Consider the following 26,238-nt stretch of genomic DNA (forward strand, 5'->3'; position numbering starts at 1 on the left):
TTCTACTGTTAGCTGGACTTCTCTGGAATGGTGATGTCAACCCCAGTCTACGACAATAATGATAGAATAAGAACTGAGCTTTCTAGATCTAATAAAATTCCACCTTGTGCTGACAGCATCACAGGCAGTTCTCTGTGCTTCGGCTGCTTGATCACTTCACTTCTGGTAAAATTTTGTTATCTTCACTAATTAAATCAAGAGCTTAATCTAACCTCAGAATGGGGTGAAGGATAAGAGCTCTTTCCACCAATCAGCAGAACAGTAATGAGTTTCTTATATAACAATACTATCAAGTTAACACTGCTTCCTATGCTCCTGTATGGTATGTTGAGATTAAAATACCTGCTCAGATTTCTTTCTCTGGTGCTTCTTGCTCCAGCTTACAATGTGTTTTCTCATGTTTAAAGGACTCTTTATAACACAAGAAATAATAATTCAACACACATTTTATAGTTAAACATTCTGATATTTCTTTCTAGTGTTAACTATTTTTTCAGTTCACTGCTGTATGTTGTTATACAGCAACTTTCTATGAGTAATCTTGGTTTTAATCATTCTGTAAAAATGATCTTTAGCTACTCTGAGGCAATGAGTACCACTGCATCTCTATTGTCAGGATAGCATCAATTTGAGTGGGGAAGAATGATTTGTAGAGAAATCAGTCATAAATTATTATGTCACATGATTAAAAATCCACAAAATCAGAACCTTACTATTTTTATATTACAAAAAAAAATTCTGTCATTTAGTGGCCAGGGGCAGTGGCATGCAACTGTAGTCCTTGCTACTTGGGAGGGTCACTTAAGCTCAGGAGTTTAAGTCCAGTCTGGGCAGCATACTGAGACCCCCTAAAAATAAAAATGTTCTATCATTTAGCATGTACTTCACTCACTAAAAAGCAGTAGAATCCAGTTAGTTAACTGGCAAAAGAGTCTGTGGCAAATTTATTATTTCTAAGAGCTCTGAGTTATCTAATTTATATTACTTACTTATTATAGGAATAGGAAAATAAAAAAAATGATCCTTTGTTAATCAACAAAGTCTGTTGATTAACAAACTAAGTGGTCCTTGTCCTCATAGAACTAGTAGTAGTCTAGAAGAAAAGCCTATATGGTAGGATAATTTTTTTTATTTTCCTATCCCTATAATAAGTAAGTAATGTAAATCAGATAACTCAGAGCTATCTTGGAAATCAACAAAGTCTGTTGATTAACAAACTAAGTGGTCCTTGTCCTCATAGAGCAATTTCAATAAAATATTTTGAATACATAAATGAATAAATTATATGCAAAAATTGATGTCTTTTAATTTATAAAACATTGAGTTGAACAAGTTAATTTATTTAATTTATAAAACAGTCAACTAAGAAGTTATTAAAAACTAACTACCATCAGTCTAATAATGGGCTATGAAACGTGGGGAAGATAAGGGAAAAACTTTAAGATGAATTTGCTACCCAAAGAAACTCATAACATGGCAATAAAGGTTAGACAAATACGAATTAATAAATAAGAGAACAATGTGAGAACTTTGGAACTAAGCATCACTGCAGTAAGATTCAGGGTATAGAAGGACAAATTTCCATCTGGGACTGCCTACATTGTGTTCAGTGTTGATAAGTCAACACCTCTCTGCTACACAACTTCTTTTTTCATTTTACTTCTCTCAAATCTATGGCTTATTATTTGTGTAACAGCCTAAATACTACCAAGGGCAGAGGCTTGCAAATAACAAGCATTTACATTAAATTCAAAAAGAGTTAAATGATCATACCTTATCCTCTTCAAGAATGAGACCACTGCTCAAAACCAATCTAGTAAAATTGTAATATGATTCTAAATAGATAGCACTGGAAACCTATTGCTTATCAAATGACCCCTAGTTTACACAATGCCACAAAATTACGGCAAGCCAATCTAAAAAGAAAACATCAGCACTCAATGAAATCAAAATATACATTATTACACATTTTGAGTATTGTGCATAAATTAAGGAGAAACCAATATTTTCTCCGAAGACCCAGAAAATGAAAAAAGTCTTCAGACTACAACAACAACTGGTAGAGTTATAAAGTTCTCCTGTTTTTGGGTAAGTGCCCAAACGTAAACCATGTGCTAGTTAAAATATTTTCTCTCCCACAGAAAGGTGATACCAATCCATTAAAACTCATATGATCTTCATGCTTGAGATGACTATTTTAGAAGGATTTGTTTATCAATTCATTTCTTCCTCCAAATATTCTACTACAGTTTTCTCATTCTCAACAGTGCCAACCCATGATGAACAACAAATAAAATGAGAAAATCAGAATAAAATTAGGAAAAAAGGTCTCTAATTCTATGAATAATCTTCTAAGGTCTTAAAAACTGTCAAGAATTCTATTAATCTGCCATTTAGGAGATAATTCTAACTACATATTGATAGATTGCTGATGTTGAAACTAACCTTCTCTGCAATAGGAATAACCGGCAGGGCACGGTGGCTCACACCTGTAATCCCAGCACTTTGGGAGGCCAAGGCGGGTGGATCATGAATTCCAGACCAGCCTGGCCAACATGGTGAAACCCCATCCCTACTAAAAATATGAAAATTAGCTGGGCACGGTGGCCTGCATCTGTAACCCTGGCTATTCAAGAGGCTGAGGCAGGAGAATCACTTGAACCCGGGAGGCAGAGGTTGCAGTTAGCTGAGATGGCATCACTGCACTCCAGTCTGGGTGACCAAGCAAGACTCTGTCTCAAAATAATAATAATAATAATAGGAATGGCCCCCAATCTGGATAATCAATTTCACTTTAAATAAGATGAAATGGAAGATATAAATTCAAATTCCTTTTATAATCTGACTGCTCTGTCATTAACTTTACATAACATAATTAAACAATACATGTACACACACATTACAGCATGGTGTAGTGCATTGTGTGATGGGTTTCACCATGACTGCTTCAAAAGATCTAGACCAAATTTTATTTTTAACATACAAATACTTCATCATCATAGTAAAGAACATATCCATTTCAACATGCTACATACTAAATTTAAAAAAAAAAAACAGGAGGGCGGGTGTGGTGGCTCACATCTATAATCCCAGCACTTTGGGAGGCTGAGGTGGGCGGATCACTTGAGGTCGAGAGTTTGAGACCAGCCTGACCAACATGGAGAAACCCTGTCTCTACTAAAAACACAAAATTAGCTGGCTGTGGTGGCACATGTCTGTAATTCCAGCTACTTAAGAGGCTGAGGCAGGAGAAGAGCTTGAATCCGGGAGGCAGAGGTTGCAGTGAGCCACAATTTTGCCATTGCACTCCAGCTTGGACAATAAGAGCAAAACTCCATCTCAAAAAAATAAAAAATACAGGAGACACTCTGTCCCATCCTCTCCCATGTAAAAATGTACTTGTTCCTAGTGTACATGAAAACCACATTTTCCTCACTGCCTCACTGATTTGGTGCATCTGTTTAGGGTCTGCCCAGCCAAAGCATAATCAATAACGCAGTATCAAGTAAACACTGAAAGTGCTGCATGATGAAAGAGTCTGATGATGTGATTACTATATTGTGTTTTAGGCACTTCTAATTTGTATTTTATAAGTACAATGAAAGTTGAGTGCATGTATCAATGTTTCTATTTGTAAGCAATAGACAGAACTTATAACAAGATACTGGATAGTTCCACATCTTCAGAAGTATTGGTGTATCCGGCTTGGAATCCAAAATGCCTAAAATCAGGCCACAGAACTGATCCAGTAGGGAAACCAGTACTATAAACACCACTGGTACTACAAACAGTGGTACTATGAACACCACTGGCATGAGGACTACAGCTGGGACAGCAAATACTTAGTCTTAGACTATGGTCTTAGAAAACATGTATCTATACACCAAGGTTATAATATTACTAAAAAGTATTAGAAATGTAGGACCTGGCATTACAGGCAGAAGGAACAATGTAGAGCTATAAAAGGCATGGTACATTAGAGGACCAGAAGGAAGTTCAGCATGGCTGGAGTAAGGTGGTATGGATTTCACTTTATAGACAGTGGAAGCCATTGAAGTTTGTTTTTTTTTTTTAAGAAGATAAATTTTTAATAAAATAGCTGGTGGCAGAATAGTAGTGGTCCAGGTGAAAAACAATAAAAATAAGGGAAGAGGACACAGCCAACAAACACAGGTTGAGCAGCTTTAATCTATAAATCTGAAATACTCCAAAATCCATTTTTTTGAGTGCCGACATGATTCTACAAGTGCAAAATTACACACCTGATCTTATCTGACAGGTCGCAATCAAAATGCAGTGAAAACTTTCATGCACATATTTAAAATATTGTAAAAAAAATTACCTTCAGACTGTGTACATAAATATATGAAAAATAAGTGAATTTCATGTTTAGAGTTGGGTTCCATCCCCAAATAATCTCATTATGTATCTGTAAATATACCAAAATGTGAAATAATCTGAAACCCAAAACACTTCTGGGTCCCAAACATTTTGGATAAGGTATACTCAACCTGTGTGACACTGTGGAACACAAAACTGGTTTGATTTAGTGATGTTTGGGATGATTTTAAAGAAGTCAGCACTCAAGTACAAACTGGCCAACTAGGTGGAAGATGAAAATGATATATATCATTAATTAAGAAAAAGCATATTAGTCTGTTTTTGTGTTGCTATAAAGAACTACCTGAGACTGGATAATTTGTAATGAAAAGAGGTTTATTGGCTCACGGTGCTGCAGGCTGTACAGGTAGCATGGCTGGGGAAGTCTCAATAAATTCAGTCATGGTAGAAGGCAAAGGGGGAGCAGGCACATCTTACATGGTGGGAGCAGAAGAAAGAGAAAAGGGAGGTGCTACACATTTAAACAATCTTGTGAGAATGAGTCTGTAAAACAATCTTGTGAGTCGATCTTGTGAAACAATCTTGTGAGATCTTGTGAGAACTCACTGTCATGACAACAGCAAAGGGAAAATCCACTCCCATTATCCAGTCACCTCCCACCAGGCCCTCCTCAAACACTGGAGATCACAATTTGACATGATATTTGAGAAGGGACACAAATCTAAACCACATAAGAGAGCAAAACTAAGGGAGGCAAAGGAGGTCTGGAAATGTTAAATTTAAAATACTTGCTCAGGTGGTAAGGTTCCACTAGAAATCCAGCTCTGGAGCTTAGTAGGTACAGGTATGGATTTGGGAACCAGCAACAAAACCGTTAGCAGCTTAAGATAAATGAAAAACATGCAGAGGACAGATAACAAAGCAAATATCAACACTGAAGATAAAGAGGAGATAAAGAAAGAAGAAAAGAATCCGGAAAATGTCCTGGTCAACATCATTCAATACTACAGGGATATTAAATAGGATACAAGTTGAAAAGAGGTTCTTGATGACAATTAGGAGGACACTGGTAATCTTAAACACTGCAATTTCAGTTAACTGAAGTGGACTGTGATGTGAGTAAAAGGTAAACAAAGGAAGCCAAATATTGTTAATCTTCTGAAATTTTAACTATGATATAAAAAAAGAAGAGATATTGGGTGGTAGTTAGCTGGGGTCAAATGAAAGGGTTCTCTTGGAAATGGGAACTTGGGCAGCTTTTGGGGCAGAGAAAGACTGAAGAAATGAGGGAAAAGATAATTGAAAATAAAATATTCAAGGTACAGGTACACAAGGAAGAGTTAGAAAGGGTTTAGGATGATGCTTCTACAAGATGGTAAAGGTAGCATGGAGGTAGAAGGGAAGCAAAGTGTTAGGAGTGTTCTGTTTTGAGCAGGCATGGTCTTTCTATGGGAATGTGTGACAAGTTGAGAGCAGTAGTGAAGGTCAGCAGGGTACAGAAGGTTAATCAGTAACTAAAAATAGGGTGTGCTCAATAGTTTAGGAAGGAGATAAGGGTTTATAAATTAAAACATTGAGGGTTTTTTAAAAGAAATCAAGAAAATGTTTCTTAGAAAGTGTTCTATTACTTATTTTAGAGAAAATTCTATGAAAGAGAATGCCATTTAGGATGGCTTTTGATTTTAAAAAATTAACTTTAATCTCAATATTTAGAAAACTAGCAAGAATAAAACATTTCAAAGAACACTGTATACCCCTTTAGACCAAGACTCACATATTGTTAGCTTTTATATTCATCTGCTTTAACATTTGTGTGCATTCGAGTTCTAAGTATATGTGCACGCACGTGTATAAATTTTTTTCTGATCCATTTGAGGGTGGTAAGTTACACATGTCATGGCTCTTTACTCCTAAATACTTAAGTGTATACTTCTTAAGAATAGGAATATTTCCTTTATAATCATAGTATTCAACTTTAGTAAATTTAACATTGAAAGTATTATGTAATCTACTATTTATATCCCAATATTGTCAACTAACTCAAAAATAATCTTCATAGCATCCCCCCACTCCCCTCCAGTACAAGATTCAGTCTCAGGATAGGTATTGCAATTAGTTGGAAAGAAGACATTAAATCAAATAATTTGATAACTAATTCAATTCAGGGGGTTGTCAAATCCCTTTCCTTCATTGGTAACTAATTCAATTCAGGGTTTTGATAAAACCTGATAAACCCTGAGAGTTAGTTAGCAGTGAAGGAAAGGGATTAAAAAAAAGTGGATGAAACTGAGTTTTGGGAGTTACTGAAGAGATAAGGATTACAAGATTATCTAGGGTTAGACAATGAGTTCAGTTTTTAGTTCTTAAAAGGATAAACTTGAGAGGACTGTGGACCATCTAGGTGAAGATATCAATAGGCAAAATCAAAAAGGGCAGAAAAAATCCTGGAGCTTGACAAAGAGGTCAAGGCCAAAGGTAATACATTATTATATCCACAAAAATGCTTATTGAGCTATTACACAAAAATATGTAGGATAAGAACAGAATTTCAAGAAACTCTGATGTTTCAGGAGTTGAATGAAAAGGATCAAGCAAAAGAAAGAAGGAACGGTCATGAGAAACAATCAAACCAGAGGGAATAAAATGTATTTTTATTTTTATTTTTAAAGGTGAAGATAGTTGCAAGATATAAGGAGACAGACTGGGACTGAAAATAACAGCATTTGGCAACAGGAGTTTTCAATCATGACTTCACTGAAATAGTCTCCCAGAATAAGAGGCAGGTTTGCCTAAGTCTTTGATCTTTTTCTGTCAACCTAGTAAACAGAAGTTTAACTAAAAACATGAGTCCTTGTCATGGGACCTAGTACTATGCCAGCCCCCATAAAGGAAAAGTGAAGAGATCCATGAATTAACAAATCAAGGAATGCAATGAAGACAGGCCTTTGTTATCTTCACTCCTTGATTCTAACACATGACCATTATTTTGTTCCAATGACAAAACCTCCACTTTTACCTCCACTGCTGAAAGCAGATGCTATCATGCTCTGTGCCTAGCTAGTTTTTCGTGGCCTAGAAGCTTGTCCCTGAGCAAAGAGACCTAAAATAGGACGAGGCTGATTATATGTGCAGAGTTAACTGTACTGCTTACATGCTTTTTTATCCTGTCTCCACTTGGATAATATGCTGAACAAGGGCAAAATTTTTGTCATCTGTCTTATTCAGTGCTATCCCCTGCCTTGTTCACCTGCACACTAAATAAATATTACTTACTAACTGAAAAAAAGCAAATAACAGAACAGAGAGCTGAAGGCTTCCGATGATATAATCTCAGCCACTGCTCAAGCCTGTAATCCCAGCACTTTGGGAGGCTGAGGCAGGAGGATCACAAGGTCAAGAGATCAAGACCATCCTGGTCAATATGGTGAAACCCCATCTCTACTAAAGATACAAAAAAAATTAGCTGGGCACGGTGGCGCGTGCCTGTAATCCCAGATACTCAGGAGGCTGAGGCAGGAGAATTGCCTGAACCCAGGAGGCGGAGGTTGCGGTGAGCCGAGATCGCGCCATTGCACTCCAGCCTGGGTAACAAGAGCGAAACTTCGTCTCAAAAAAAAAATCTCAGCCACCACGAGCAGTTTCTCAATCACAGAAATTCATAAAAATACCAAAAGGCTGATCCAGCCTAGGATTGCTAGGAAACCTTACATCTAAAAAAAAATTGAAACTCTATTTGATGTCTGTGACTAAAATCCCAGGAAAATTGTAAGTCACTAATTATAATGAACATCAATTTGATACTTGTTTAGAACTCCCAACAAAAAACCAGGTAAGACATGTTTAGAACTCCCAACAAAAAACCAAGTAAAACAACCTCTCAAAAACCAGTAAAGTGAGTTTTACAAAATTCAATTTTCAAAATGTACTTCTTTGAATTGTACAGTGGATATTACTTTCCATCAAAATGGGGGGAGGGGGAAGACTGATAGAAAGGCTAAATATGCATTAAAGTCACTTTCCAAAGGAAAATGCTGTGAAGAGCTCATAATGCTTTAGAGATTTAAAGGATTTAAGTTGTAGGATAAAATAAAATAATAAATGTGTATGGGCAAACTAGTGAAAAGTTTTAACAATCTACTGTAAAAAGTTTATTTGCAACTCTATTGTATCTCTAACTTCTTAGTATATTAATAACAATTAGCACATTAATATACCACACAGGTACACCAAGAATTATTTTTTAAACAGTTTATTTAAAAAATCTAATTACAGTATCAACACATACTTATTATAGTAAGTTTGGAAAACACAGAAAAATAGAATAAAGAACATAAAAATCACCAATAATTCCAGGACCCAAATATAACCATTGTTAGCATTTTGCTGTAAACTTTCTCATTCTTCTGTTTTATATGCACATGTATAAACATAAATGCTTTAAACCTCAGAGTTTTCCACATAAAGAGTTCTGTATCCTGTTTTGAAATCTGATATTATATAATGTACAATTTCCTATGGCACTAGACATCCTACAAAATCATGATTTTTTAATGGCTGTGTTATAGTCCACCAGAGACATCTTATTTATTCTGAACATTCTTACTCAAACATCACTAACATTTTTCCTAATTATTTTTCTTGTGAACAATCCCAAGAGATGAGATTATTAAATCAAAATATATAAATAAACATTTTTAGGCTCCTGACTTACACTGCTTAACTGCTTCCAGAAAGATAGTAGTACCATTTTAAATTAACTATGCCATATATGAAATCTCTCACTAAAGAATATTCTTTTGTAAATAATTTTTCCCTCACTGAAAAATTAAAATAATATATAAGTAATTAAAATGAAAATCCATTTAAAATGATGAGTATCTTAATATCTGAGCAAGATCTGACATAAGCTGACTGCCTTAGAGACTCAAGCAAGCAAATTCAGTTATGGAAGCACCAATAATAGTCATATGGAAAGGATCAAGAAAATATTATAACACTGTAACTAGTATAATTTTTATCCAAACAGGAAAACAGAACAGTACTCTTCATATTCTTATTCAAAGAAATTGTGCTTAAGTATTCCATTCAAGGAATACTGTAAACAGAAATCCTGAGACGCCAGGGAAAGAAATCCAAGAGACAGTGAACTGCAACACATTCAGTCAGGTCTTAAGAAAATGCAAAATAAAGGTGTAAATTGGGTTAACTAGAAGATAAAAGACATCTTTACATGATACAGTACCTGATTAGAACTGGCTTTTTCAAGTCTGTCAATCATAATTTCAAATTGCAAAGGCTTAATTTCCATCTTTCTGTTAAGTCTATTTAATAAAGTCTCATCTTCTGAATCCATATCATAATCTGGTTGTTCGTTGTCTAGATTAAAAGCTAGAAAAGAAAGAAAAATTCTTCAAACTCAGGAGAAATTATGAAATTATACATTGTTCATCATATTTGACTAGAAACTACTTCTAAATTAGAGTACACTGACCAAAGGGGAGCTCAGCAGATATCTAAAAATTAATTTCAGAGACTAACTGCACAGAAGAAGAAAAAAACAAAATTTTGCTTTATGTATGATTTAAGGTTTGAACAGTAAAAACGTTAAGAAATACCTTATTTTGAAAATAATGTATAACAAAATATAAAATAGCAACTATGTTACAGACGTGAGAGTTGTGGCAGCATAATGAGAAACTATGCCAAATTAAGAATTGAGAAAAAAAACTCAAGAACGAAGAGTTATAATGAAGATAGTGTTTCAAATTACTGAGGATAAAACAGATATCTAATGAAAAAAAGATGCTGGCATAACAGACTAGTTATCTTAAAAAAAATTAAGCTGAATTCCTACCCTACTTCTAATACCAATAAGTGACATACTCAACAAAATTTTATAGTAAAAAGTAAAACACATAAAAATAGTAGAAGAAAATACAGGGAGGAAATGCTGCATGGGCAGCAAATCAGAATCAGTGTTATGTTTTAATCATAACACTGATTAAAAATAGATTGATCTGACTACAACATTTTTAAATTTCTAGTTTAAAAACGTAATTAGAAAAAAACCTAGTGACTCAAGAAATAGTGGCAAAGCATGTGAACTGGTATTTTAGTGGAGAATAAATATCAATGACTTTTTTTCTTGTTGTTTGTTTGAGGCAAGGTCTCATTCTGTCTGTGGCCCAGGCTGTAGTGCAATGGCATGATCTTGCTCACTTCAACCTCTGTCTCCTGGGCTCAAGCAATACTCCCACCTCAGCCTCCCGAGTAGTTGGGACTACAGGTGCATACCACCACACCCAGCTAATTTTGTACTTTTTGTAGGGATGGAGTTTCCCCATGTTGTCCAGGCTTGTCTGGAACTCCTGGGCTCAAGCGATCTGTCTGCCTCAGCCTTCCAAAGTACTGGGATTACAGGCATGAGCCACCACGCCCAGCCAAGAATAAATGTCAGTAACTTTTAAACATTAAAAAAAAGTTTAACTTCAGTGATAGATAAATATACAATAACAAGACAATAGGTTTCACTCATCAGACAAAGATCTAAAACTTGGTAATATGCTATTTTAGAATGAATAGGGGAAGAAAGCCCTCTCAAACCATGTATGTAGGAAACTATAAACTATTATTTAGTTCCATTAAAAATATATCCTCTTGAACTTCGCAATTCTATTTATAGGATTCATCTTACATATAAACGTACACAGAACGAAATACGCACAAGTTCTTATGACATTGCAAGAAGTAAAAAATACAAGACAATGTATGTAAGATTAGATAAATGATAGTTACATGTACATGGAATATATAGACTGAAGCTCCGAAAAAGACTGACCCATGATATTGACACAGAATAAAACTGATCTTCATGAATATTAAATGAAAAAAGGTAAGGAGTGGACTAATATATGTGTTTTAAAAAGAGGATGGATATACATGCATGTGTTTGTAAATGCACCGGATATATTTTTGAAAGGATACTTAAAACTAGTCATCTCTATTTCTGGATAAGGAGAGGTTCAAGGATCGTGAAGGAATTCTCTTTGTTCCCATTTTTATTGTTTGACATTTTAAACATGTACAAATATAAGTTATTAAACTATAAAGGGGAAGAAAACTAAAGTGCCACAAATTATGTGTTGACATTACAGGACAAGATTTACAGCAAGGCAATAAAAAGATATCAATAACCAATAGGTTGATTATATAGAGGCTGTCTGTGCAGCGATGTGTTAATGAATATCCTACATTCATACCACATGAAATGTCCTGGCATTCTGAGATTCAGCATGACATTCTTAAAGGTACTAACAAAGAGACAGAAACAGATGTATATAATTACACAATTTTAGTAAAATCAGCCTCCTATTACAGACAGTACAGATGAAGTTAAAATATCTAAAAGCATTTGCTTTATAATCAGTAAATGACTACATCTCAAAAAATCTAGACTTCAGTTCATTGCTTAAGAAATTTTTACCACTAAATAACAATAATAAAAACAAAATAAATGTTAGCTAACGCTTATAAACTCATGTAGCACTTACTATGAATATGGGCCAGGCAGTACTCAAAGTGGCTTTAAACATACTAAATTAACTGTCACAACCATCCTATGTAATAGGCAGTATTTTATCTCTCAATGAGTCTCACATTCTAAAATTTATAAATGTCACTGTATTTAAGTATGTAACAATCTACAGTTAATTCAGAGGACTTATAGCTATTGGTGAACTAATGACACATATTATTTTGTAAGTATGATTCATTTAAAATATTCTTGAGAATAAAATGCATTTCCCCTTATGTTTTATGTAAAACTGTCTTTGTTACATGATAATTCAAAAGCATCCTTTTAAAAAGTCAGTCTAAAAAAAAAAATAAATAAAAAAAATAAAAAGTCAGTCTAATCTGCATCAAAGTCAATGACAGATGATACAGAGCTTATAAACTACACAGATTACTAAAAATCACTCTTCCTTTCACAAAGGGATGTTGTATTTGTAAATGCACTTGACAGTCCAATGATGTGCCTTAACTCACATACTAACAACAAATAGTTAATAAAATCAGGTAGTTGATACAGCTACAAGACATTTTAGAGAAAGATTTAGGAAAGTGTAGAGCAGAGTTAACACAGTATACCAAATCTGTAAGTTAAACAGAAGTTTTCAAAAGTTCAAGGGCAAGTCTGTATGTGCAAATTTTGCATGACCACCTTTTATACACCTATCTAATCTTACTCACCTCTTGTTCCTCCACCTCCTATCTGCTCTATCTTCTTATTCTATTCTTACAAAAGCCAGCACCCCAGCTTGTGAGGCAGGGGAAAAAACAAGAAAAGCTGGGAAATAGTTTAGAAAAATTAATAGTGAGAATTGATAGGAGATCTGATAATGTGTTAAATCAGAACCAGGGCAAAGACTTGTTCTAGCCCTCTAAGTATTCTATACTACCATTTCTCTTTCACTCAAAACTCATACGGGATTTTGTTGCTTTTAAACCAGGTACAGGTGTTTGCCTGCACCTCTCTTTACCTTGTTATATTATCTCCTCTACCAGACAAAAAGATAAATTCTTTAAAAGCAGTGATTACTTTAGTCATACCTGTATACTCCTTACACGGCACTTTGAGGGGAAAAAAAAAGAGAAGGTACTAAAGGTTACTTAATAAAAAAAAGCACTTCTATAATATATAAATACAAGAAGAGATTATTTTAAACTACAAGCAGAATATTTTCTGTAAGTTGATACATCACTTTTTGAAAACCATATAGCTTTCTCCTGCTAAAAAAAAACTGAATAAAGCTGAAATTTTTTGTCCACTCTTACAAATAGTGGGTTAAATTTCATAGGTCAGTCAACCTAACAAAACAGATAAAACTTTAATAACTTCTCCCTCAACATAAAGAAGGTGCGGGGGCAGACAGGACACTTGAAAACTTTTTGATGTAATAGAGCTATAGAATTAAGATACTGACAAAGCTAATAAGGGCATGTGTCTGTGTGTGCATGAAAGACTTCCTGTAGCGAAGTTAACTGAACAGTTAAGTCAAAAAGAGAAAATAAATAAAGAAAAGAAAAACAAGGGTATTTAAGAGGGTTCATGACCGCTGTTAGAATAAGAAAGGAACTAGGAAGGAAAGTAGATCAGAAGTTCCTTACAGTAGCCATCAGGTAGCTACCACTGCTCTGGAAAATTTGGTTGCTCTCTGGGAGAAAGAGCAACAGCTTCTGCGTAGGTAAGGAAGTGGGTATAACCTGCTGTTTGAATATAGAAAGCATTCACACGCTGACTGGTTATAGCTTACAAAATATAGTCTAAAATTAGTTGGAAAAGCAAATATTTCTAATTAAAAGTACCCTTCAAAGTCCCTTAATACTTGGCCATATTCATATGTAAATGTCTAATAAGCAAAGCTATTTAATGGAATGAAAATACAGAGAACCCAGGAGAAGAAATGGTATGAGAAAATTACCCAGGGCCAAAAAATGGCAAGACGTTTTCAGATTAAAGGGGGCCTACCAAGCATAATATAAAATGAGTAGCATGCAATTCAGTGTGGCACATAAAGATGGGCCAGTTACTGCCTGTTATTTCATAATACTCTTTGAATATGAGTATGATTCCTACATATTATACCTGTTACATATTACATGTTTAGGGGAAACATTTATTCTCCATATTTCCATTCAAATCTCCAGGAGGGAAAAGTTTAGAAAGCATACTTTCAGCTTCTTTTCACTCATTCATTCTCCCCTCAGCCAAGGAAGGAGTGACAAACTGATTAGTGAACCTGGAGAAGGACCTATCAGCCTAACACTTTTTAGGTGCACGTTCTCCAGTGTTTCTTCCTTCCTTCATAGAGGCGGCATTCTAGTCGGCAATCCACTACACGGTAAGCACAGGGGCTGACTCTGCTCCTATTGGGGGAGACCTGCTCTATCAGTGACCAACCAGTGTTAGAGTATGTTTGTCTAATTCAGGGGTTAAATAACAGAATGTCTACTGAGGCCAAATATCTCACCTTCTACACCACTTTTATTAGTAATAAAGTTAAAATTTTTTTGTCCATGTCTACTTATCAATTAGTTTCAAAGTAGAAAAGGGAAAGAAATGTTATTTCTAGCCTTCCTAAAGCCCCCAAATTATAGACTAAACTAATTTATTTTTATAAATGGATACACTTACTCTGATTTCCAAAACATTCTATTTTCTATACTCAGTCTCCATCATACTGCCTTTTGATAATAAATACTCAACATCCAGAGTTCGTATCACTTACCCTCTTTTCTCTGGTTATTTACACAACTAGGATGCAACTGCACCTATAGCATAAGTACCCTCTAACACACTGAATGCAAACCAGTCAAAAGTACTTTAAATTCAAGGCTTTATAACAAAACCACACTAAAATTTTGGTTCTGCCTTTATTTTGTGAATTTAGAATTCTTTATGTAAACCCATCTCTGTATTTATAGATGTTAACCACTGTGTGTGCCTGTCCGTAGACCCTCCCTCAGCCATGTTGGAGACCACGTGACACTCGAATACACAGGATACCTGTGGGAATCACAGATGAGTAACTAGCTCTCAAACAGCCAGGATTTAAAGCACACCTGGGCCAAATTTCCTCTAACAGAAATGTGAGCACAGAGATGGCTCCTAGTTAAATAAAGCAAAATGAACAAATACTTATCTCAAAATCCCATTAAAAAAAAAAAGCAAAGGACTTTTTTTTTTCCCAAATGGCATAAATCTTTAGAGGTAGCAGAAACAAAGTGAGAATCATCAATCAATTTTTCAGAGTTATAAATGGCATGTATTAGTAGACAAGAGAATGTGAAAATATAAAATGGCTGCTGGGACAGACAATAGGAACCAGGAACCACTCCCAACCACTGCCCCTGCCCCTGCCCCATCTAAAGACTTAGATCCGGCTTCTCCAACCCATGGCCCACAGGCCGCCGGCAGCCCAGGACGACTTTGAACATGGCCCAACACAGATTCATAAATTTTCTTAAAACATTATGAGATATTTTTTTTGCACTCTTTCTTTTTTTAAGCTCATCAGCTATCATTACTCTTAGTGTATTTTATGTGTAACCTAATACAATTCTTCTTCTTCCAATGTGGCCCAGGGAAGCCAAACGATTGGATATCCCTGAGAGTTGAAATCAGCAGTTACTCTTTTCCTCATTCAGTGTGGCTAGGCTTTTCCTTCCAAATTGTATCAGACTGAAGGTCTGATCTACAAAGCTTGCGTCAGAGAGCCTGTGGACTCTGAAGCACTAGGCACTGAGGGCAGATATAAGGCTCCATGCCAAAGGAGAAAGAGACTAAGTGGAATTCTACAAAGGAAACCATGGATGGAATCTCCCACTACTGCCATCCCACTGCTCCATCTCCAGCACCCCCTCAGCCATAAATACAAAAATATTGTCAGCCAGCCAGGAATAAGACTGTGTGGGGAGGCAGGGATAGAAGTTAACAACTAGAGCTCTTTGAATATACTTAATTTTATAGATAGGAGTTTTAGTACCATGTAAATATTTTATATAACTACAAAACAAAATAAAGTGCTGAAAAAAAATCCCTAAAATTAAAAAGTAAATGAAACAAGTAAATCCAACTGTCACTTGGGTTCTACTGCAAGTGTCTTTAAGATACAGTAAAATGACTGTACAATTCTGGTGGGAATACCCTAAGAAATAAAAGCAAAAATCAATCAATGAACAAGCAAAAAAACCTAAAATTCGTTTTCTTCCTTTCTTGAGACTGGGTCTTGCTCTGCTGCCCAGGCTGGAGTGCAGATCTTGGCTGTGGTCTTGATCTCCCGCGCAAGTCATTAGCCCACGGCAGCTTCCTAAGTAGCAGGGACTACAGATGCATGCCACGAGGAGCAGCTAATTTTCTTTTTTCCTTTTCTTTTGGGGGGGTAGAGATGGGATTTCACCATGTTGCCCAGGCTGCTTCTGAACTCCTAGCCTGAAGTAATCTGCCTGCATTGGCCTCCCAAAGTGCTAGAACTACAGGCATGAGTCATCATGCACAACTCTGAAATTGTTTTAAGTAAAACTATTATTGGTGAAAAAGTTGGCATTATTATTCCGAGACTACTATAACAAAGCATGGAGATTATGCAGATGTCCTTGAAAATTGATATGTAGAAAAAAGAAAGTGTGAAGGCTAAAACCTTTAGTCTTGAATTAGAGAAGAAGTATTAATATAAATTCATGATGTATTTTATCTTAACAATTGTTTAGATACATATCTCATAGGTCAGATCCACTAATCATTCTTAAGAGACATGGCCAACCCAGTAGTAATGAATATCCCTAGGACCCAACTTATGGTCTCTGAATACATTTTGCCACTAAAAGGAACAAGAACACCCTGTGGAAATGACTGATTTCAAATCTGGGCTAGGAAAACATGTAAAGTAAACCTACCACATTTTAGCTTTCTGATATAATACTATCATGTCAAAAAAACCTCAAGAGTGAAACTGAATAGGTTCCTACTGGCTAAAAACGAGTGAATATGAGTATCAATAAGGAAAATAAATTCGATGGATTGAAATATAATACAAATGTATAAATCAATGATCATAATTATTTTAAAACAAAATAAACATCCTCATAATCATTTCTGGAGAGTAACAGGAAATCAACCTCCATCAGGAATTAGATAATTTTTCATTGTTTCTCTTTTTTTGTGATGTCAGCAACCATTAATGACAATTTTCTTGATGCACTAAATCATTAGGGGTTACAAAACAGTGACTTTTATTATTATTTAAAAAAATTTTTTTTTTAAATGATTCCAACTTGACTTACATTAGCTGGAATACTCCTATAAAGAGAAACTTCCCCATTCTCAAATATTCAGAAATCCTGAAATACAGTTCACAGAAAAGAAGGAATAATTACTTGATTCCTGTTTAAAAGAATCTTAAGAGACTGATTAACCATCTATAACATATGGAAATTTTCTGGATCCCAATTCAAAAGTATCAACTCTTTAAAAAAAAATAAGATAAATGAGATCACTTATAAGATAGTCAACAAATATGTACACTGGTTAAATATTTGATGATATTAAGACAATGATTTTTTTGTTTAAGGAGTGATGTGATATTATTCTAATAGTATTATTACATATTAATAATATTACTATAATACTTTTAGATAATAATATTGTAAGTATGCTTCAAATATCCCTAGATCAAATAATGTTGTGATGGGTATAAAATCATGGAGGTGGAAAAAAAGACATAAGTAAAGAGAAACAATATTGGCCAGTACTAAATGACAGTTCATTATTATTTCTACTTTTGAATATTAAAATGTTTCCATAATAAAAGTTTTTAAAAAGATAAATATGTAGAATATACAGAGTCCCTTTAAAAATTCAGTAAGAAAATGACCCAGAGAAAAACAGACCGGAAGATATGAAGAGGTAATCTATGTAAAAATGTTTAACTTCATTTGTGATTGATAAGAGGCAAATTTAAATCAACAAATACCCATCAAACTGACAACTCATACCCATCAAACTGACAAAAATTATAAAGTTTGATAGTAACAAGTGTTGATAAAAACATGAGAAAACAAGAACTCTCAAAAACTACTGTTGAAAATATAGACTGATATAATCAGTTTGAAGAACAAACCTACAGTAGCTAAATTTAAACGTGTACTTTTTATAAGACCCAGCAATTTTACTTCCGGGCCCACATCCTACCCTAGAAAAACTCTCATAGATATGGACAAGATGACACACAGAAGGCCATTCATTACATCATATTCATATAAGCAAAAAAAAAAAAAAAGTCCACCAATAGGAACAGAAAAACTGAGCTATATTTACAAAAAATATTTATGAAATGAAAACTATGTTTACACAAAAATATGCACACAAATGTACATAGCAACCTTATTCATAATAGCCCCAAATTAGGAACAATTCAAATGTCTTTCAATGGCAAAAAATTAAACTGATGAAATTATACTCAGCGATAAGTAACATCAAATTACTGACACATGCAACAACTTGGATAATCTCAATGAAATTAGGCTAAAAAAAATCAATTCCAAAAGGTCACATACATACTGTAGATTTCACTTATATACCATTCCTTGAAATGACAAAATAATAGAGATGGATAACAGATTAGATGCTGTAAACCAAAGCCAATAGATGCACCTATCTCATAGAATTCTTGCAGAAATTAAATGAAATAATTTGTGCATATTATACTGCCCCCTATAGAGTACGTGTTTGTTTAATAAAGGCAAGCAAATATTATTACTAAACTCCACTACTACACCCTATTAGTAGATCAAGACTATCCTCTAATTTAGCAGAAGTGAAAGTCAAGCACTATACAATTTTATAGGTAATTTTTAATATCAATGCTCTTAATAACTGGTATACACAGAAATCACAGTTTTTAGTTTAAATAATTTAAAGTCTCAACTATGAATAACTGGAAACCATAATAGTGTATTGCAAAAAAAGGACTTCTTTCTGCCTCTCTGAAGATTAACATTTTCTATGAATGAGCTGCTACATCTAATTCTCTGGCTTATTTTTGTTTAAAGATTAATTCGTATCCAATGTGCTTTTGATTTATAAAACTTAAAGTCTCTAGGGCTTCAATGGGGAAACATTTCAAATTAATTCATAGTTTTTTTAAAAAAAAGAAGGGGCGATAACAATGTATCCAATCACAGTTACATGTAGGAACAATTTTTTCTATTATTCTGTGAGTCCGTATGTATAAAATTCTAATTTAAGGCAAAATAGAAGTAATGAACAACCAGGGGTGGGGACTTGTTAAGTAAAATACAAGTGATATCACAAATGATTTATTTTCCTATATGTTTTCCATTTTTGGGGAAAAGTAAAGTGATTCCAAGTCACTTTCCAGTGGATTCTAATTATTTATTGGGTTAAAATAGTCTAGACCAAGGAATGGCAAACTATGGCCTGCGAGACAACTCTGGCCTGCAGCTTGTTTTTAGTAAGGCTGTGAAAATGTAAAAAAACCAAATAAACCATTTTTAATATTTTTAATGGATAATAATAAAGTAATAATAAATAGGGTCAGGCACAGTGGCTCACGCCTATAATCCCAGGACTTTGGGAGGTTGTGATGGAAGATCACTAGAGCCCAGGAATTCAAGATCAGCCTGGGCAACATGGTGAAACTCCATCTCTACAAAAAACACAAACAAACAAACAAACAAACAAAAAACAGCTGGGGGCTGTGGCATAAGCTTGTAGTACCAACTACCCGGGAGGCTGAGGTGGGAGGATTGCTGGAAGCCAGGAACTCCAGGCTGAGCCATGATGGTGCCATTGTACCCCCACCTGGGTGACAGAGTGAGACCCTGCATCCCCGCCCCCCCCCCAAAAAAAAGTACGAGAAAGAGAAAGAAAAGAGAAAGGTATTAATAAAAAGGAAGGAGAAAAAAAAGAATATGTGATAGAGATCAATTGTAGCCTCCCAGAACCCAAAATATTTACTTACTAGCACTTTATACAAAAAAAGGTTTGCAAATCCCTAGTTTAGGTTAGTAAGGAAAAATAAAGCATTTCTGAAAAACTGGAAATGCGAAAGATACGCAAAGGCTGCTAAGGAAGTACAATTTAAAAAATTTCACTCGTTGTGGTATGGTTTCTTCTCTAGGCCCTTTCTTCAGCTTCATCATCCATTTACAGAGAAAACAATCTTATGTGATATTATCAAGAGCCACTGTTTGAAATACTCTTAGGGATGGGAGCTAACAGCAAGAAATCTATTATTCTTTAAAAAATAAAACCATCCTTAAGGATTGTCTAGCTCCTAAAAAGTTCAAGTCTGAATTTGGCCAGTAATTTATATCTGGGTCTCTGAAGTTAGCATCTTGTTTTTTATTAACTGAAAAAAACCAAAAGTTTTTCCACTTATATTTAGAATTGACCACTATAATCTGATCTACATAATGATGAAAAATAGATGTGTCTGCATAAAATGATATGCATTCCTAAGAAAAATCCTTTATACACAAAACTGTATACAAAAATACGGGCTTAAAAACCTTATCATTTTGTTATCAGGGTCTAAACAAACTATAAATGCTATTTTAGAGGACCACATAAGCCACTCAGAGTGGCTGGCTACTACCTCAAGGGATATTAAAAACAGACAAAAATGGCCAGGCACAGGGCTCACGCCTATAATTCCATCACTTTGGGAAGCCAAGGCAGGTGGATCACCTGAAATCATGAGTTCAAGACCAGCCTGGCTAACATGGTGAAATCCCATCTCTACTAAAAATAGAAAAATTAGCCAGGCTTGGCAGTGAACAACTATAGTCCTAGCTACTTAGGAGGCTGAGGCAGGAGAATCACTTGAAACCAGGAGGTAGAGGTTGCAGTGAGTGGAGATTGTGCCACTGCATTCCAGCCTGGGCAACAGAGCAAAAGTATGTCTCAAAAAAAGATAGACAAAAATAACAGAATGGAATCACTGACTTGTGGGTACTGAGAAAGCAGACTGCAATAAAGCATTGTTTGAGGGCTTTCAGAGAAAATGCAACCAGTCATTAGCTAAGAGCTGTGTAAGACTGAGGGTGCAACTTTCTGGGAAAGGAACCTGAGGTACGGGCAGTAATTTTTAATTAGAAATTACTGAATTTCTAATTAGAAATTAGAATTGAAAGAGCTATTTGACTTTTCCCACTGAAGATTTTAATTTATTTCCCACGATTCTAGCTCCTCTAGGTAAAGAAAAAACCATAAAAGAGCCAGGACAACTTCCATGTAGTACTGACATTAATTTTTTTTTATCAATTATTCAAAAGACTGTGCAAATTCTCTGTTGTAGCTTTTTGTAAATAAATGAGATACTGTTTATAAATCGTACAAATCAGTAAATGAACAATGAAGGAAATGAATATAAAAGTATTTAACAGGTAATCATATACATAATTGTGTGTATCTACATTACTATTCATAGCTAATTTGCCTCTAACATGTTTTTTTTTTTTTTTTTTGAGGGGTGCAAAGTGTAAGAAAGGTTATAGTTTGTATTGTGGTAAACAGAACATACAATTTGCCATCTTCACCATTTGTAACTGTTAGTTTAGTAGTACTAAGAACATTCACACTGTTGTGCAACCACTACCATCATCCATCTCCAGAAGCACCTAAGGGTTTAATTACATAATCTCCTACTACAATTTTTTGTTATGCTGCAAAAAAATGAAGATACTCGGTACTGTCTAGAAATAATATCTATCTCCCACATGCATCACAGGAATAGTTTACAGAGTGAATCAAAAAATGTTTGTAAAACACTAAATGGCTGGTTTAGTGCTAATTTATTAAAAACAGTAGATGAAAAGACAAATCCATGTCCTGGTAGCCTCTTGGTCTCTCATTTTGATGACAATATTGACTTTTACTTTTAAACACACCTGGATAAGAAATGAACTTTGTGCTCGTCAAAGTAACACATATACTTTGTGGTTATTAGGCCTAGAATATCATCTGCTCATTTTCCATCAAAATGTTACACTGTATCCTTTGAATTATTTGACCAGATCCAGTTTAGATTTCTTCTGTCCTCAGGAAAAATCACTGAAACAGGAAAAAGCCTGTTTGTATGTCACCCTCTTTTTAGTTATTTACAGTAAAGATGTTAACTTGGGTACATATTTTTGAATTTTAGTTCTTTGCAAGGGCCTTGCACCACTGCTGGATATTGTGTGCTATTGATGAGCACAATTCAATTTCCCTTCCAAAATACGTCTGGCAATGATCCTTCACGTTCTTCCTTTCCTACCAGGTCCCAGGCAGAATGAATTCAGCAAGGAAAGAAAGAAAAAAAGAAAGGCAGGCCATTCTACCATCACAAAGATAGTGATTAGAAAATACACTGTCAATATTCACAAACAAACACATTCATGCAGCAGGCACCCCACACATCAAGAGATTTGAAAAATTCACCATGAAAGAGATGGAAACACCGGATGTGTACACTGATAGGTTCAGCAAACTGTTTGGGCTGTGTGCGGTAGCTCATGCCTGCAAGCCTAGCACTTTCGGAGGCTGAGGCGGGTAAATCACTTGAGATCAGAAGTTTGAGACCAGCCTGGCCAACATGAAACCCCATCTCTACTAAAAAGACAAAAATTAGCTGGGTTTAATGGTGGGCACCTATGATTCCAGCTACTCATGAGGCTGAGGCAGGAGAATAGCTTGAACCTGCAAGGTGGAAGTTGCAGTGAGCCAACATTATACCACTGCACTTCAGTCTGGGTGACAAAGTGAGACCCTGTCACACACACACACACACACACACACACACGCCAACAATAAAGCTATCTGAACTAAAGGAACAGCTACCTGGGTAGGTCTGTTCTGAAAATATAGTATGAAGGTTTTCCAAAGAAGCTCTATGTACTATTCACATATCCGCACTTCTGAAAACTTGCAAATGGACAGGATAGCAGTTTACAAATACCAATACCATGGACAGGGCTTTGCGTTTCTTCTTTTTACCCAGTATAGAGTGATGGGCATCTTTCCAAATAAAAACTAGGGTCATCAGTGTGGTCTACAATACATCTAGTATAGTAATAAGCCAGTCTGCACCAAGACTCTAAACTGCACTGTTTTCATCAATAGTACACAATATCCAGCAACAGCACAAGTCCCACTATGCACTGTCCCTGAAGCACAAGGGCAAAAGCCAACTCCAGAGGAAGAAGAGACTTTAAACAAAGGAGTCAAAAATTCAAACAAAATTATAGTTAAGGATAAATATTTTTGGAGAAGTTCCTCATCCTGACTAGGGAAAGCTTCTTGAAAACACTGCTTCAAGGTCTGTCCAGTGTGAACAAGGTGAACAAGTGGCCAAGCAGATAGCTATGTGCTAGAGAGCAAGAAGTTGAAGTTCAGCCTACAGAAGACTAAGGCCCAGAGAGGTAGACCTTACAAGTTCAAGTAATAAACTTGTAAAAACAAATGAAAACCCAACTGACAGTCAACATGATTTAAAAACTGTTTAAAATCGTAATTAAGTTATAAGACAAGGTAGGGAAATGCTGGCAAATCCAGCTTGAATATTTCTAGTGATGGAAGGTGACAGATGTATCATTTGACAGCTGTTTCTTACACTGAGTCAAAATCTGCCAAATACACTTTCTTCTTTCACATCTCTTAATAACTGAATAAAGTGATATGAACAGGAGAATAGCAATTCCTGATCCTAAATTTAAAAAAATCATCCAAATTAGTCAATTTTTTTAAAGAACATTTTTTACCTACAGTTGCTTGTCTTCTAGACAGGAATCAAAGAAAATAAAGAGGCCGTGGAAGGAAGAATGAAGAAAATATTTACTACTGTACTTTCAGAGTACTTCCTTATGAGCTGATATTTCTCTAAAGAAAATTATTGAGGGACAGTAATATACAAGACATCAGCAATAAAAAGAAATAAGGCAATGCCCAGAATATGCTTTCTGAGTCTTAAACATTCTTCTAAGTCTATATATAACTCATTAAGTGGAAAACTAGAAGGAACAATGATATAGACTGGGAGATCTAGACTCCAATTAGCTTTACCCAAATTAGGTAATAGTCACTCTTCTCTAGTAAACAGGGTGTAAAAATCTTAAAAATTAGTAGTTTCTAAGAGCAGTCACAGACCAGGGCCCAGATATTCAATTAATCCTATAATTCCTTTTCCTCATATTGGCAGAAAAACACCAGGTATGGAGGAAAATTATGTAACTAAATATTACTTATGCAATATTTACTAAAGCAAAAATCTTAACATCATAAACTTTGCACAATTCTCATTTTTAGAGTGTTTTCTCTTATTCCTAGAATCTACTTTGAGTTTCCTTCTTTTCAATTCTCCCTCTCTCTTTATCCCTCCTGCCTTTTTCTCTTTCTAGTAGAATGAAGTGTAACAGAATATGCCACTTTGGTATAAAAATTATTCTGAGCTAAAGACATCTGAAAAATAGTAGGTGCAACAAGGGCACTCTGATCTCCCCTTTTCTTGAAAGCAGTAGATAAAACTTCCATGTGCAAGATGCCCTCCCCATATCGTAAGATACATTTTTTATCATCAGAGATGGGGAAGTCAGGCCAAGAGAAAGCAGTACAAACAGAATTTGTTAAAATAACTCTTGTCTTCCCTTAGTCTCCCCATATATTTTAGTTAGTTTTTGACAACTGTTATTCTTTGTTCAAGTCTATCAGCACTTGGGCCCGTCTACTTTTTGGATCTTCATTTTCCTATGGGGTTGCCATACATATGTAAAAATCTGTATGTTTTTCTTCTGTTAATGTGCCTTATGTCAATTTAATTCTCAGGTACAGGCAGAGATCCTAAAACAACAAAAGTAAAGTTTTGCTACAATATTAGAACTGGGGTCTTATTAAAAAACTAAACTCTTTAAACAAAAGCAAGTTAAGGTGAAGATCAGACATACTAGTTAATTTACATGTTAACACAAATAATCAAAAGTTACATAACTTAGAGGTGGAAACATCTTATCTTACAGAGCAGAAAATGGAGAGGTTAAGAACCTTAGCAAGCTGAGCACAGGTTTCAGGGTCTTGACTCATAAGCTCAGTACTTTTCCCACTACACCACACAGAAGCTAAATTAAACCTTTCTAATAGTAACAGTCATAAGGAAAAATTCTTTGGGCTGCCAAAAGGAGCAAAGATATAGACAAATCAAAATATTCTTTTTGTTAAACTTATACATTTAAGCTTTCTAACATTTACCTATGAATTATCAATGGTGGGATTTTTAAATGTAAAGAGAGGCAATATCCATCTTTATACAAAGTCCCTACTTTTATGCATCTTTAAATTTCTGGCCAGGCACAGTGGCTCATGCCTGTAATCCCAGCACTTTGGGAGGCCGAGGTGGGCGGAACACCTGAGGTAAGGAGTTTGAGACCAGCCTCATCAATGTGATGAAACCCTGTCTCTACTAACAATACAAAAATTAGCCGGGTGTGGTGGTGCATGCCTGTAATCCCAACTACTTGGGAGCCTGAGGCAGGAGAATCGCTTGAACCTGGGAGGCAGGGGTTGCAGTGAGCCAAGATGGCGCCACTGCACTCCAGCCTGGGTGACAAGAGTGAAACTCTGTCTCCCAAAAAAAAAAAAAAAAAAAAAAATATATATATATATATATATATCCTAAATATTTACTTCCAGAAATTATTTATCAATATCTAAACTTTTTGATAGCAGGCAACTAAACAAGACAGAAACACAAGCACACCTTGTTTCTAAAGGCTATTTTTTGAATATTAACAATAGCACTCTGCAAAAGCGTCATTCACTTAAAATCTCATTGGTCTACTTCCTCTTCCAACTCTGTATTTCCTTTCTTATATAACCTTTCCAAACTATTTTTACTACTCCAATGAATCCAATAACAACCAACACTGACTGTACCTCAAGTACAACATGTATAACAGTATCCCTTCTAAATTAGGTTAGGTACTAATACCAAATGGCAGAGAGAAAGAAGATGTGAGGGCATTCTAAACAGAACAGCAGGAACAAAGATAGGAAAGCAGAGAGGATATTCTTAACTGCAAGAGATATAAATTATCAAAATGAGACTGTACAAAAGGCTATATGATACAAATCCATTTTCAAGCAGAACAAATATTCAGGACCATATGTTCAATGAAGGTATATGTACATATATAAAAGGCAGATTTAAAAAACGCAGAATTGAATAGTTTACAAGGCTGGCAATAGTGCCGCTGCATATCTTTCAGTTAAATGGATCCTAGTATATACTAAAATGGGCTCTCAGTAGGTAGACATATGAACTAGCAAGTATTTAAAATAAACCA

General features: G+C 35.1%; 1 protein-coding gene across 4 annotated transcripts in view; it reads right to left on the bottom strand.

Annotated features, from left to right (window-relative positions):
• Positions 1-26,238, bottom strand: part of EPC2 (enhancer of polycomb 2) — a 130,095-nt gene that overhangs the window by 33,877 nt on the left and 69,980 nt on the right. For all 4 annotated transcript variants that reach the window (XM_078327819.1, XM_008998920.5, XM_008998919.5 and 1 more), the window contains exon 3: positions 9,584-9,729. In XM_078327819.1, the coding sequence (XP_078183945.1) occupies positions 9,584-9,729 (146 nt within the window). The remainder of the gene's footprint in view (positions 1-9,583; positions 9,730-26,238) is intronic.

The sequence above is a fragment of the Callithrix jacchus genome, chromosome 6, assembly GCF_049354715.1.
Source record: "Callithrix jacchus isolate 240 chromosome 6, calJac240_pri, whole genome shotgun sequence".
NCBI lineage: Eukaryota > Metazoa > Chordata > Mammalia > Primates > Cebidae > Callithrix > Callithrix jacchus.